The sequence below is a fragment of the Simochromis diagramma genome, unplaced genomic scaffold, assembly GCF_900408965.1.
Source record: "Simochromis diagramma unplaced genomic scaffold, fSimDia1.1 OVJJ01000302.1, whole genome shotgun sequence".
Taxonomy (NCBI): Eukaryota; Metazoa; Chordata; class Actinopteri; order Cichliformes; family Cichlidae; genus Simochromis; species Simochromis diagramma.
In genome coordinates this window covers 3,599,122-3,614,968 of record NW_024386792.1, presented here as the reverse complement: position 1 = coordinate 3,614,968, position 15,847 = coordinate 3,599,122, and the positions used below count along the sequence as shown (strand labels likewise).

Genomic DNA, 15,847 nt, shown 5'->3' with positions numbered 1-15,847 from the left:
AAATGGTCGTCTGTCTCTCTCTGTTAGCCCTGCGACTGTCCAGGGTGTACCCCGCCTCTCGTACTGTGAAAGCTAGGATAGGCTTCAGCTCGCCCCACGAAACCCTGAATTGGATAAGCGGAGGAGAATGAATGGATGGGGCGGCTGTCGCTCAGGAGGTATAGGAGGTCATCTACTAATCGGAATGTTGGCGGTTCAATCCATGACTGCTCCAGTCTACATGTCAAAGTACCCAAGTTGCTCTGAATGTGAGTGAATGTTAGATAAAAGCACTTCAGCATAGAAAACAAGTTGGTGTGAATGGGTGTGAATGGCTGAATGCACTTTTCTGGTCTAATTTCCAACTTATTTGTTGTGTGTTGCATTTTACTGTTATATTTTGTGTACCTTACAGAATTTGTTGAATTTTAATTTCACCACTTTGTCATCACCATTTAACAGTATCTCTGATTGGAGTAGGCGACACTCATAAGGATAGTCTTGCGTAGAAGAAGAGTCACATGATGCGTGAAACAGAAAGCACGGCTTAACAAAGAAAGATGGTTACCATCGATGTCATACCTATTATTTCAGACTGGGTTTGAAGTTTTGTTAGTGTCCTTCATAGCATATCACTCTGGTATAAGATCCTCCAAATAAGCAGAATATTGGCCAATAAGTCTGAGAGTTGTAATTGTCAGTTAAAGCGATTCTCTTCATTTATCTGATATTGAGTGAAATAATTAATTAGAAATTCCTGCAACGTAATTGAACAGTATTAATGTGTCTTTTCTTTTTTTCCTGTATAAAAAATATGAGAGTCCAAAGCACAGCAACGAAAAGAGGCAAACGGAACTAGCGTCTTAGGCTACGTTCACACTGCAGGTCTTAATGCTCAATTCCGATTTTTTGATCAAATCCGATTTTTTTGTCTGCTTGTTCACACTACAAATAAAATGCGACAGCAAACGCGCTCTAGTGTGAACCCTCAATGCGCAAAAGAAGACGTCACACACGACGCGCTCTGTTTAGACCCAGAGCAAACAATATTGTTTGACTGATGGCCCTTAATATAAAGACTTCAGATTTTACGTTTCCCAATTTTTGCTTTAAGTTATTTTGTTATTTACATAATAATGTAAATAACCTAATAATTATCCTTATTTCTGTTTTAGAGAGGAGCGGTGCTTCAAAGGATAGTTGCAGTAGAATTTCTAGAACATCAATTAAGAAACACATTCGCCAATTTGAAAACACATAAGGCTGCATATGCTGCAGATACAAAAACACTGACGTCAACTAATCATCAATGTTGTTCCAAAAGAGCAATCAAAAGATAATGGCTCCATACCTAGATTCAGCCAATTACTTGTTCATTATTTTTTTGTTGCCACAAATGCGGTTATTGTGTACTTGGCTTGTACCAATCTCTCTGTTTGCCTGTTTCCTGTACTCGCTGTGTGTTTCTTATGCTGCATACTGTGTGTGCTATCAACTGGTCGATATGTTTCTTGATTTGCTTGCTGTTTTACTTATTATCTTGTCAGAGAGGTGGTAATGTTTTCTTGCACTCCCTTGTGTTTGCTTAATCTGCAGGGTTTTAAGCTCAAGCCAGTGACATCTCATCTAAACGTGGGATGATGCCATACCTTCCACAGCTCTTTTGAAGAAGACCTTGCAGCTTCCGCATGTTACGACGCCGTAGTGACAACCCGATGCCTCATCTCCACAAACCAGGCACACTTTGGCCGTCGAGGACGGTTGTCTCAGTGGCGAGCTGAAAGGACACACATAAGAGTTCTTCAGACGAGGCATAAATTAACAAGGAATACTCAAAAGTCAACAATAAAACCAGGGCTGACTGTCCCCTTCCCATCTGCATTACGGCATGATGCGCACTGTGAAACATTCTTGGGTTTTTACAACCCACTGACAGTAGCAGCACAATGTGGCTAGCCATAAAAATGTCTGCCAACCGAGAGAGGAGGGCTTTACGCTCCTCGGATTTATGGTTTCTCCAAGCTTACCAGGATGACACTGAAAGAATTATAGAGGAGATTATTTAAATTCAATAAGCAGAGAGACACAGAGCAGGGTGTCAAATTTAAGTGGGATCCAAAACACCTCTTCTCTGGCATGAAACCGGACTGGAAAAGAGTTCAGAGGTGGACTAAAATGTCAAAAACCACGGTGGAACAAAAGCCCTACTGTGTTATAGGTAAAACTATATATCGAGTTCAAGGCCAAAGATCGCAGGTGTGAATCAGCACTGACGTGTGCTGTACTGTAAATAGCATGACGTGTTGAATTTACTCGAAACAACGCAACAAACAGGCAAGACAACACGAGTGATGAGTCTGCTGATCTAAGGCGTTGTTTACTCTGGCATCATTTACTTCTTTTACCACTGACTGATTCCTGCCATTACAGGCTCATTAAATCCCAGGATAAACAGTATGTTCTTACTAATGCGCTGTTAAATGGGAGAATTAGTTAAGACTTGCAGTTTACCCACTCCTGAAAATGAGACCATGGGGGTCATGGCGAGGAGTGTCACTGTTAAAACCTGATGTGTGCTGTCAGTTTCCACCTGAACAAAGATCATTATTTTTATATAATGTTTCTGTCTGCCAAGCCTAAATCTGGACCATTCCAGGAAGATGTTGGATAAAAGATCGAGAATCGAGACGGTAGAAGCTAATTAGTGATTTAAAATAAGTTTACATCTGTAAATACTGATGGACTGATTCACGAGGTGGCGTTCTAGACCCAAATCTCTTCTGATAGAAGAAACATTTCCATAAATCTGATATATATCGTCACCACGGGCAACTGTGGATTATCAATGAAGTAACACTAACATTTTTTCCCATCATTTAGTCTCATTTAAAAACCCTATCCAGTTCGCAAAAGACCACAAACTATATTTTCAAACTAAAAAAAAAGTCCTGTCTTATATATGTATTGAATTCACAGTATTTTAATATAAAATTTCAATCTGATGAGTTTTAGGTGTTGCTGTTTGTTCTGCAGATTTGATAGTTTGAGTAAAACTGGAACGGGTCTACATTAATCAGCTGTCTTGTAGTAACCACCAGCACAGCTGTACTATAGAGTGAACCGGTTAACATTTACGTTCTACGTGCACAAAAGTTTTTGTCACGTCTAGACACAGGAGAAAAAAAAATCAGGACATTCACTATAATCTTTAACAAAACGTTTCCCTTCATGCTCAAACACACACAAAGAACACAATATGTAGATTGGTACAAAGAGAGAACACCTTGTATCAAAACATTGAAAGTGGCCTCAGCTTCCCCTTCTTTTCTGTGCTAATTACCTCTCTTCCATCTCAATCAATAAGATGCAAGGTGATTGTCTGGTTAACATTCTCCGTACATCCTTCATCAAACCAGCTGCCAAGCGCTCTCTTTCTCTCTCTCCCCCCTCCCCTTTTCTCTGTCTCTTTCCCAGTCTCTTTCTCTCATGCACACGCATTTCCTCCAGGGGACGAGCTGGAAAGGGGTACAGCAACAGCACACTCAGATACAATCAGGACCACTGATCTAATTCCCTCTTGTCCATCTACACACACATTCAATTTGTTAGGACGCTTAGAGGAGTCTCTGGTGAGGTGTTTGTCTGACTTGATCTTTCTGGCAGCGGGCCTCACGGTTTCAGCTTAATGTGAGTGCAAGTGTGCGTGCACAAATCGAATACGTATCAAGATGTGTTTCCAGCATGTTTATATGCTGAATATTCCCCCCATACATTGGCCTTTTCACACCATCTCCAAACTGCATTAAGGGGAAGACAATCCAATCCAAGAAAAACAGCCCCGGAAAGTTTCACGGCCAAGAGCAACATGAGGAGCAGATGAGAGGTCTCTCTAAAGTATGCCTCTAATATCGAGTCAGTGGTCAACCTTTTAATAGTGCCGCACATTAAAGCCTTGTCGCTGCGTGCCAGCCTGCCTGCCTGCTGGTCCACCAACAAGGTGACTTCCCCTCCCTCAGAGAAGTATATAGGTCATTTGCTCTCTCTGCTTATGAAACCAGAGCAGACAGGCCAGGCTGCAGTGACTGTGCACCAACGTCTGCCAGTAGCCCAGAACTAAAAACGAGCAGCCAGACATTCCCAAATCAGCCGCTTTTAGCAGCCTACAGTTTACACGTACAGCATATACAAAGAATATTAGCAATTTTGTAACAATTTTTTACAAGCTTACAGTAAATGCAGTTACGGCCCCTAGCTGAAACCAAAATGGGGATATAGTGGTTATATTTTGTGTGTCTATCTTTGACTACTGGGCCACAAGAACACAACAAATGAATGAATTTCCTTTTTTTTGGCCTGCCAATTTAGTGGCTTGAAATATTAAGTGGTCACAGTTTATGTCTGCTTTGATGAAACTTGAATGATGATGTGCAACTTGGTGAAATGTCTTGTTAAAGCTAGATGTCTAAAATGTTAATTCCCACAGCCTCGTGTCACATTTCATCTTGAATGGAGACAAAAAAAAACTGAGTCAGAAAGCAGAGTTAATGGTGACTTAGTACAGATGTTCTTTTTTTGGGAGGGTAGCCCTAATAATAGTTCTAAAACAATGCACAGGATGATATTTTCTGCAGAAACTTCTGCAGGCAACTGCTGTGAACCGGGAACGGGACCTTTTTTTTTCTTTTCTTGACCCCTGTCTTCTCTATTTCTGGGTACAGTCTCAGACTAACTCAATGGGACTGACTGCACAGATCAAAGGTCTCATTCTTCGCTCCAGTTGCTTTTTTTCCCCTTCTAACTGAAACCCCAGGGCAGCAGTTTCATTGTTTTCAGTGTCCTTTCATCTTAAAAGATAACACACAAAGCTAACAACTGATTTAGTTGCTGTGTATTTCCCATGAGGGCCCAGATGAGTATGAGTACACAATGCCCGATTCTTCCCACCAAAATGTACAAACAGAAATGTGTGTCTTCTACTTGCTCTTGCTCCCTCCTTATCAGGCCAACGTGCTGCTTGGGGAAGATATTAATGAAAAAGCCAAAAATGAAAAGAAGCATGTTATCTTGAAGGCTGAGAAAAGCCCACTGCGCCCACCAAACTGTGTGAAGACCAAACCACAGGACAGATGTTGCTCAAATTGGCCTCGTGTTTTTTTTGTGGGGTTTTTCTTTACGAGTAATTCGGATGTCACACTGAGAGCATTCTTCAAATGGTTCAAATATCTCCACCCTCTCTCAGCTGCAGCAGGAATGCTCAGTCATTAAGAGCTACAGCCAGGAAGGATGGTCATTTTAGCCACAGATTTATCAGAACCCGGAAAACTGATAATGACTGCAGTCACTCACAGCTGGTCTCGCTTTTTTTTATCAAGGAGTCTTCTTTGGCCCTAGTGCAAATCCTCCGATAGCCATAAAAAAAGGTCAATACAGGTCACAACAAAGGGGCAGCAATCATTTGACTAAGGCATAACAAGAACAATTAGTTGCTATAGAAACCACGCCGTTGAAGAAAACTAACGAATGAGGGAGACATATAGAGGAAGTCCAGTTATTCTGGCTTTATCAAGATAACATCATTATGGGTGAATAACTGGGCACGAAACGGCTTTATGATGGACGGCAGCGAGGCTTTGTGGTTAGAAATGAACCCTGTGACCCGCATGCTGTAAGTACATTAGCATGACAGCGTCAGTAAACAAGCGAGTGAACCACAGACAGGGCTCTGTTATACAGAGAAACAATGTCCTCATCACGCATGTTACACCGCCTGTCGCACACAAACACACGCGTGTGTGCTGAACTTTGTTTACACCGCTGTACAGCCGGCCGCCTACTGTAAAGATAAACGCACTGACTCGCTCATTCTAGAGGCTGATTAAGTGCCACGGCCTCCCTGAACCTGCCCTTCATGAAAGAGAAGCATCCTTGACTCTGGAAAGAGAAAAAAGGGAAAAGAAAAAACAGCTTCCACGGTACAGTACCTCTCTACAGTCTGGCCTACAATATTTATGTAATACACACCCTGGCATGCTGAAAAACCTTAAGCTAGACCAGTTCAAAGAATATTTATGTAACGCATAACTTGGCATGTTGGGAAAGGTAAAGGTAGATTAGTTAGAAAGAGGACGAAATGGCTTACATAACCATGAGCAGACAGTATAAACATTAGGCTGACACCCACTCGCCGCCTCTCAAAGGGAGAGAGGTCTTATGGGTAGTGTTAATGAGCCACGAGGGATTTATTTTTCCTGGTGAAGGTGACCCTGGCATTGGGCAGAGAGTACCTGAGCATACAGAAATATGAGATTTCCTCTTTGCTAGGCTTGTGTTACACATGTGTTAAGGTTACAGTATAATCTACTCTGACTGCTGCTTTTGGTTAAGAAAGAGGAATCAGCCTTAAGATGTTTAGCACACCTGTGAATGTTTATTGCCTTTACTTTTTTCTTGTTAAATTACAATTGACAAGGAGTCAAACTACAGGGCTTATGTGAGTATAGCAGCAGCAAATAATATGTATTATGTCAGCCGTGTTTGCATTCCTCATGTTAAACCCAAAGCTGTCATGTTGTCTCACCTCCATGGATTATTCCCGCAAACTTTAGGTGACCTTACCCATGACAGCGAAATCACATTTATCTTCCTTTTATAAATCCACTGTTTTGACTGTAAACAAAGGCGTAGAAATGCACACACGCACGCAGACACGCCGCCCTCTTAAGGCGTTCACACCGCCTTGGTCGACGGGAGGTTACAGACGACGCTATCGTTCTGATCTACACAGTATCCAGTTTGGACTCAACATGTCTGAAGCTGTATCTGTTTTCAAATTCCATAAACAACTTACAAACATCACAGGCGCTTTTTTTGGCCCAACTTTAACCTTTTCTTTAGCGTGCAGCTGCAGCTGAACGGCCCAGAGGCTTTGTTTTTACACAAGCAGTGGGTACCTTTAGAGTAGCGGGAGGATAACTCACCGGGTTTAGAGTGGCCTGAGCCGCTGAGCATTTCAACCTCATCTTAATTCCTCACCGTCACCCGCATTGAATGAAATTAATCACCTGAGATATTTTGGCTAAGTGGTAAAGCATGCGGGCATGAATCTCAGAAAGATGTGGCAGGCTGTTATTATCTGGTGAGGAGGATTATCATGGCTGGAAACTCCCGTAATTCGTGCCTGCTGAGGACAGAGAGGGACTGATCGCATGCATCCAGTATAAAATTAGACACTGGGAAGCCAGCGGATGCCCAAAACTTCATTCATGCATTTTATGTTGCACATATATACCTTTTATTTTAGGTATCCAAATTTCTGAGTACTTCTCCTGAACCAAAAGCTCAGGCTTCAGGCCACTCTGATCTTGCCACACATTTCTTTATATGGTGATCTTCTTGTATTCATAATCTAAGTTGTATTATAAGCAATTAAATTATCCCAGCATGCAAATAACTGTCGGTGTGTGGTGCTACCATACGTTTGTTTGGTGACAACAGGAGAAAAAAACAAACAAAAACATTTTACTAGCTACATTACCTTTACCTTTATTTAAGCACATTTTCCACACTTACACCTATTTACAGCACAGGGCAAATATTTCGTGCATCAGGTAGCGAATGTTTTGTTTACCGAGCTGAGATGTGCTGCTGTTGTCTTTGTTACTGTGAATATTTGTGCTGCTCACTTAGATCAGGCTTGAACGTTTATGGGTGGGTTTGAGAAGTTGCCAGTTTCCACTCAAGTAAGTGAAAATATATTACTTGGTTGCAGGGCTTAGCGCTGTCGCCTCACAGCAGCGAGGTCCTGGGTTCAAATCCGCCAGCTGGCCGGGGCCTTTCTGCATGGAGCTTGCAAGTTCTTCCCTGTGCTTGCGTGGATTTCCTCCGGTGACTCCGGCTTCCTCCCACAGTCCAAAGGCATGCGTTTTAGGTTAAATGTTCACTGTGAATTGGCCGTGAGTGTTGAATGGTGGTCTTTCTCTGCATATTAGATAGACTGGCAACTTATCCAGGCTATAATCTGCCTTTTGCACTATGACAGCTGGAATAGGCTGCAGCCCTCCCACAAGCCTGAACCGGACAAGCGGTTAAGAAGATGGATGGATAGCTGCATAGTGTTTTTTATTTAAGAACCTTCACACCAACCAAAGGATGAGTTAGCGTTCACGGGGTTAAGGTGCTGCCCCTTGGCTGGCTTCCTGAAGCTGACCAATCAGAATAAAGCTGACCTTTAGAAATGATGGCCTAAGGAGCCCTAATATTGCCTCTTTCCAGGCAGAGGCTCAACTCAAGAGCTGCATAACAGGCAGAATGAGTTAAATAATCTTTTCTCTCTTTTCCACTCTCCTCTCACCCAGACTGGTTGAGGCAGATGGAGAGCCTTCCTGAGCTTGGTTTGCTCTGCGGTTTATTTCTGTTAAGATTTTTGTCGCCAAGCACTTACTTGAGGGAATTTTTTTCTCTGTATCGCAAGATCACTTTACATTACGTTAAAAAATGTATTTAAATACACTGAATAGGTAAGGATTTTTTTTAAGAATAAACTGTAAATCATTTTATAATATGCAAAATAACTCACTTTCTACTGCTCACCTTCACACGATAGCAACCCTGAGGTATATACATCATCCAATATTAAGTCTCGTTGTATTTGTATTCATATTATGTCACTATATTTATGTTATCGAAGTCCTTTTATGTGCCATGTGAGGGAGTATTGCTTAATTTCATAATTTCATTATGCTTGCATAATGAAAATAAAGAGTCTTGAACTGAATCATGCAAAGCCACAATTGTGGAGTCCCAGAATAAAAAAACGAGCGTGATATGTTACGCTTAAAGTCTTTGTGAGCCTTGGTGAGCTGCTAATGAATATTCGTGTGCATGCTTTCCATACTTTTCAAACTCTACATTAAAAGTTTAGTGTAGCCGTGATAAATTTCATCTTTACATAATGCTACACGAAAACTAGACAGTTCCTATAGAGTTCAAGGGGTCAGAACACCCACTCATTCATTTGACCACACGCAGTCCACCGAGTTCACGGGGTAACGTGCAAAGCTTGAACCAGGCCAAAGAGATCCAGGACTGCAAGAAACTTAATTTAGATGCATCTTGCATCCCCTGCCTTAGAAATGATGTATACGGACAACGGATGAGCAGAAGTTTGGGTGCAAGTCCCACATCTTAAAAACTTTCTCCACTTGGAGTGTTCTTTTTCAGACTTGAGTGGACTCGCCTTCAGAAACCTGTAAAATGTATTTTTCAATAACCCCGCAACAGAAAAAAAGGCAACAGCTTTTACTATGCTGAATTCATTCAAACAAAACAATCCTACTATTCATTTGCTGAGCTCTGCAGCAGCTTTGGCAAACCACCTCCTCGAGTCCCACAGCATTGTCTTTAAAGCACTGGAGAGCTTAAGTTCCTCACGTGCTCCTCACACCAATCTGTTGCTGCTTCGCTAATTTTCTGTTTTTGAGCTGCCAGTTTTCAAAGCTGCTCTGGACTGGAATCGGAAAACAGCCACAAAACAGCTGGGAACACAATTCGGCTGACATGTTGAGAAACTTCATTGTTGGGCATCAGGTTGACTTCCAGATATGGGAAATTGAGAAACAATGCAAACAAGGGGCCAGTGATAAACACAAAATGTTCAGCACACAAAGGAACATGAAATTCCACGATTAGAACCCGAACTCGCATTTCCCTCCCCAACCTAAACCTATGTGATAACTGCAAAAATAAGCAGGACAGTTGGCTTAAATCTAACTAAATACACAAAGGGGAAGTTGTTTTCGTCACCTTTGTGAAGCACGGCTCAGGAATGACTTGAATCAAACTCACTGCCACGAAGGAAAACACAAATGGACCACTTCAAAGTCACGCTGATAAATCTGGTTTTGTTACAGAAGCAAATCCTTTGATTTCAGTGGCATGAATAAACTCTAGCCCCGACCTCCCTTGATGTTCATGTTTCAGCTTTATTTCCTGCTTACTGTGCTCTCTCTCACTCTCTCTTCCACCAACTCCGAGCAGTACCTGGCTCCTTACGTACTATTTGTCTATAGCCAGATTTGGGCCCCGTTGCCTGCACAGGAAGTGACCTCCAAACTCAGCTTAGAGGCCCTAGGACAAATGAGAAAAACAAATCCCTAGACAGGGAGATTATCTTTAAGGGATCAGCCCTGACCTGAGCCACCTCCATGCCACAAACTCATTAACCTCTGTTCTCCACTTTCTAGCAACAGATAGTACGCAGCTGACTCCTGTTTACATTGACCTTCCTGTGAGCAAGAAGGGTCTACTGAATAAAATGAAAGTATATCATAGGCCAAAGGTTGGCATTTCAACTCTAAAGCATGTAAATGTAAAAGAACTGAGCTTGTGAGTGCAGAGAAATGAAATGTGCCAGAATATTTTATTCAAGAGATGACCTTTTCCTTTCCCTAGTGATTCAAAAAGGCCTCACTCTGAATGTAGGTTAATGTACACTGGCGCTAACACATGTTGCCAGCAACCCTATGCATTGGCTGTCACATGTGATCATCCTTAACACCCACCAGTCATTTACAATTCTGCCAGGACAAACGTGTCAGATGAGCAGACAGGGAGTCCAGTGTATATACAAGGGGAAACGCTGCACACACAAGCCATAGTACATTAAGATATATACTGAGGGACAGAGTTAGCAATGGGGCTGTCAAGTGGATCTATTTAGGGGCTTTATTGTATGTAAAACTAATAGTCAAGCGGCTCACTAAAGTCACAGGGTATGAAACCTCAACCTCAAGAAGCTGGCTGTGCACAGGAGCCAAAACCAAGTCTGGGGTTGGCCGAAATCCAGGTGGTTAACACCACAGCTTACATTCTGCATGTCGGCTGCTGTGAGCTCCTCTCCAGTCAGTCAGCGTTTCTATAGCATCTGACAGGTTCAACAGCAGAAGAGCAGTCTTACGAACTGCTCAGAGTCTCCTTCCTGCCTGCTTTCAGCCACTTAGTCAAACTGCTCCAGACAGCAACAATCAGGAGCCAATCAGGTAATGATTGTATATGGATAGAAGAAACAACAACAGTGAAACCTCACATATTTTCTTTAGACTTCTATGCACCTAGGAGCAGTTCAACAAGGTAGTCGGTTAGAAAAGTTTCCATATTTCACAGTTTTGTGTTTCTTTTTTCTTCTCCAAGACAATAAGCTAATGCACATTAACCAAAACTGTAAGCGGATACAATGAATAGTTCAAAGAATCATGTCTACAGTTTGTCCAGGAGCACTGAGCCTGCTCATTATAAATGTTTACTCCCTAAAAGGTCAACTTAACAATTCGGACTTCACAAGTACAAAAGGTCCCATACATTTGGTACACATGAACACACACACACACACACACACACACAATGTTGGTGTTCATCTCCGAAGGATTACAGGCCCAGATGGTCTCTGGATGAACAATGCAACACCTGCTGACGGACATAGTGCAATTAGGTTCTCACATTAAAAAAAAGAAAAACTACTGCAAAAAAGGAGAACCTAAAGTGAATCATCAAAGGTACACATATGCTTGTGCTGACTAATCTCACTCTCGGCTAATCTCTGCATGACAACAACCCTAACCACAGTTTAATCCGACACCCAGTTGATCTTTGATCAAGGTCAGCCCTTAAAACCTAAAACCAACAGACGCCTAAGTCTTCCGACTCTCACTCGGTAACTTTATTCACATTCGGCGAGCATCTGCAGCGAAGATAAAGAAGTATCGCGTGTCATGTTTGTGAAGCTGTCTCACCTTGTTCCTGCTGTTATGCTATGAAATGTTTTAAGCAGCGTGACAAACAGAAAACAAATACTCTCTGATTTCTCATTTCAAACAAAGTGAAACTTGACCAGACAGGCTTTAACGAAGAGGAAACAGAATAGCTGAATGATTTCACTTAATACTGTTTTCATGAAAAAAGAAATACGAGGAGCTCAGCGGTGCAGGTGTAATTACATGATTCAGCAAATCGAGCATATTTACCTCTTGCATCTCTATCATGCACCAGATGCACCTGGCCATCACTGCCCAGTACCCGGACTTGCTCTAATGCCAAAGTCTATTTCACATGTTGCACAAAGAGATGTGTGCTTACTGTGTGCAGAGACAATGATGAGAAGTGGGAAGGTGTGAGTGGCTGAAAAATCAAGGGACACTGTTTTTACCCACTGTTATCAGCATACATCATCACTGCACTTACACAACTTGTAACACGCATGGGATCCCAATTTCCTGTTCAAAACAAGAGGTTAAAAATAACATCAGTCATTGTAACCTTGGCTCAGGTGAGACTGGCTTCACAGGTGTAGTTGACTATAGATCTATATTTAATAAGGTGAAAGATTTGCAGTGGTGCATGTGGCTGCCCTTTCAGAGCAGGCGCTCATGTCACCTTTTATGGCCAGCCACTTCCAGGGATGATGATGAGTGATGATGAGGTACAGGAAAGGGAAATGAAAGGTAAAAAAACCCCCATTCAGTTCAAGCTAAACACAAGATTGAACCTATTTTAAATCAATCATTTTAAAATTATAAGTGATTTTGGATATATTTCTCAGAATGTTTGTCAAATAAAAAAGGCAAACAGTTTAGTGTCAAAAATATAGTGCATGTTCCCCCTTGTTTGTATAAGGCTAGCATTGCCAAAGGGTGGCGGTTATGGACCTATAAGCTGTTTGCCCATTGACATTAAAGAACAAAGACAGAAGCTACTAACGACCAACCTCCAGAGCAGAAAAATTAAGCTAACGTTGAGTATTAAATATAGTATACTCATTGGCTAATGACTTATGCTTGACAATTTGTTAGCCAATGAGCAAGTGCTCTTACAGTATCATGCCCCCCCCCCCCCCCCCTTTTGTAGTTTCATAGATGGTGACTGTAATAACGCTACTCTCACGGCTTCAAAGCTGCACGTCAGAAACAACAGGTACATAGTTACTATGGCCATATGTGCATATTTTATACCGTCTATGAATGCAGCATGCTAACCTAGCTACCTAGTGTTACCTGACTTAGCGCTCCACGCTTTTTCGTTAAACGGTAGCATCTGGCTCCCAGAAGTCATTAGCTTCAAAATGTAGATTGACAGGTAAAGTGTGTGTGACACTGAGAGACTGAATGCTACTGTATAGATAAGAGAAACCTGGAAAGCCAAAAACTACTACAGCCATAATAAATTAAAGCGTCTGCACCAAAGATGCAGTCTTTTTTTCTTTTTTCAAATTGAAAAGCTTATCTGTGGTAAACACCGTGTCAGGTATTACAGATTGTTCTTTTGGTGTTTAAGTGCAAGAGAATTTTGAAATAAAACATCCTCTACAGTATACAGCGCCAGGAACTTAACCAAATAAAAACAGCAAAAATTCTCACGCGTATTCACACTCATTTCACATCCCATCATTTTAATATCAATCATTTGGATTTCTGACAGTTTTTAGTGAAAACAATAAAATAATTATCAATAATTATTTAATTACTTTGTTACTATATTTCATTATAAATCTCATATATTGCCAAAATATAATTCACTTGAATTATATTGGATGGATGGATGGATAAGTTGTCATATAGTTTATAATAATGACTTCTGGCTTCTCAACTGGTTCTTGTCTTTATCTTCGGGATTATCGTGGAGAAAAACGAATATTTAAAGAAATTATTCCACTAGAAACTAATATATATTTACATTTTCTGACAGTAAGTGGATTCATTAGTAATTATTAATTAAATTCAGTTTATCTCCTTGCAAGAACACCTAGCAATAACATACTACATGATGAATATATCCATATAAACCCTATGCATAAAAGTACAAGACACATGCACAAGGTAAAAATCTCCTTCCATTTTATAATTTCCCTTCATGCTGCACTTTTAATAAATTGTCAGGTTTTACCACAAAGATGTCCTGTTCCAATAACACATTAGCCCAACCAAATACTCCAGGGGCCCAGAATATCTCCCACATTTTCCATGTGTGGGAAATACTGTTGATTCAGAGGTTCTCTCTTTCCTCTCACTCCCTGCTGCTCTTCCCCTCCCCACATTGTGTATACACTTCATGTCATTGTTTGAGGTGTATGAAACTGAATTTTATGGTAAATACATAACATTTTGGGCTCATTGCATAAATATTTAAGAACAGGAGACAGGCCTCAGGTGGAGAAGACAGTTAAAAGTCAGCACAGTAGCATATGGTAAGGGTAACTTATTTGAGAGGTTTTTGTTATTATGAAGATTAAGATAAAAAAAAAAACAGAATTAAGAGTGTAGCTTTTCTAAAGATAGATCTTTTTCTTAAGGAGACTATTCAGAGTCCAACCTGAGAGGATTTTAAAAAATATTTGAATTACATTTTTTTGTGAGCAGCCGTTTAGTCTCAAGTGACATGCTGAGCTCTTAAACAGGAGGCCGTGGGGATTTACACAGTGAACAAAGGATTCCCTATTGAAACACTGCTTTGTGCAGCAGAAAAGCAGCTTGTAGCTCTACATTTTCTATCTATTCACTGTTCTGCTTCATGTTGCGAAGCCCGCCAGCACTAATGAGTACCTTTATAAAAGGAAATAGAGCGTAATTGCTTTTTCTGAGACATGAAGAGACTTGGGTGAAATTGGGAAAGATGTCTGTCAAACCCACATAAGCACATATATTCACATGCATGCATACTATAAGTTAATATACAGTACTATGCAATAGTCTCGAGGCACCCCTCTTTATATTTCTTTATATTTTGATATGCAAGTGATATCCAAGTGCAGTGATCTATTAAAAAAGTGTGCAAATATACATAGAAAAGCAGTATATAAGACAAAAAACAGAGCTTGAGCAATTCTAACGATCTTAAAAGTGAATATTTGGCGTGACCACCTTTATCTTCTATACAGCCTGAACTCTCGTAGCAAGTTTTCTTCCCGTTGAACTTCTTTAAGAGTCTTCAGGAATAGGTCTCAGGGTTTCTTGAAGGACATTCAAAGCTCTTTGGATGTTTCTGCCTTTTGTTTTGTTCTCTGTCATGATGATCCCACACTGCTTCAGAAATGTTGAAGTCCGGGCTCTGAAGAGGCCAATCCATGACTGATATTGTTACACTGTTTTTTTCTATCCATGTATGCTTTATGGTAAATGGTAAATGGCCTGTATTTGTATAGCGCTTTACTTGGTCCCTATTGGACCCCAAAGCGCTTTACACATTCAGTCATCCACCCATTCACACACACATTCACACACTGGTGATGGCAAGCTACATTGTAGCCACTGCCACCCTGGGGCGCACTGACACAGGCGAGGCTGCCGAACACCGGCGCCACCGGACGCACTGCCAATGCTTTACTGCATTGGTTTGAGATCATTGTCAAGCTGAAAAATGAAGCTGGTGACACTCACATGCTTTTCACATGGTATTGGATGGTGGATTAAAATCTTACGATATTTTGTGGCTCCATTTTTCCATCAATTTTGCAACACCAGCACCACTGACTGAACTGCAGCCCCAAACCATGACAGAGCCTCCATCATGTTGGACCTGACTACCTCTGTTCATACTAACAATGATTTAAACCCCAAAATTTAAATTTGGATTCTTCGCAAGACCTGTTGCCATTGATTTTCAGTGTGTCTTGTGTAATCTGGAATACCTCCAATTTATCTCCCTATTTCCCTTCCTATAGAATGGCTTTTTGACAGCCATCAATCCACAGAGACCATTTCTGACGAGGTTTCAATTAACAGTAAATGGATCAACTGAAGGGCAACGTCCATCTCTTAGGTCCTGTTATCTTACCTGGACTTTTTCCTATTGCTTAAGGACTTACAGATACTGGTCATGTGCT

The 15,847-nt window shown here is 41.2% G+C and overlaps 1 protein-coding gene across 1 annotated transcript in view; it reads right to left on the bottom strand.

Moving 5' to 3' along the window:
• The window catches only part of nr3c2 (nuclear receptor subfamily 3, group C, member 2), a 91,179-nt gene that overhangs the window by 39,302 nt on the left and 36,030 nt on the right, over positions 1 to 15,847 (bottom strand). The window contains 1 exon segment of the mRNA XM_040023865.1: positions 1,629 to 1,756. Within this exon segment, the coding sequence (XP_039879799.1) occupies positions 1,629 to 1,756 (128 nt within the window).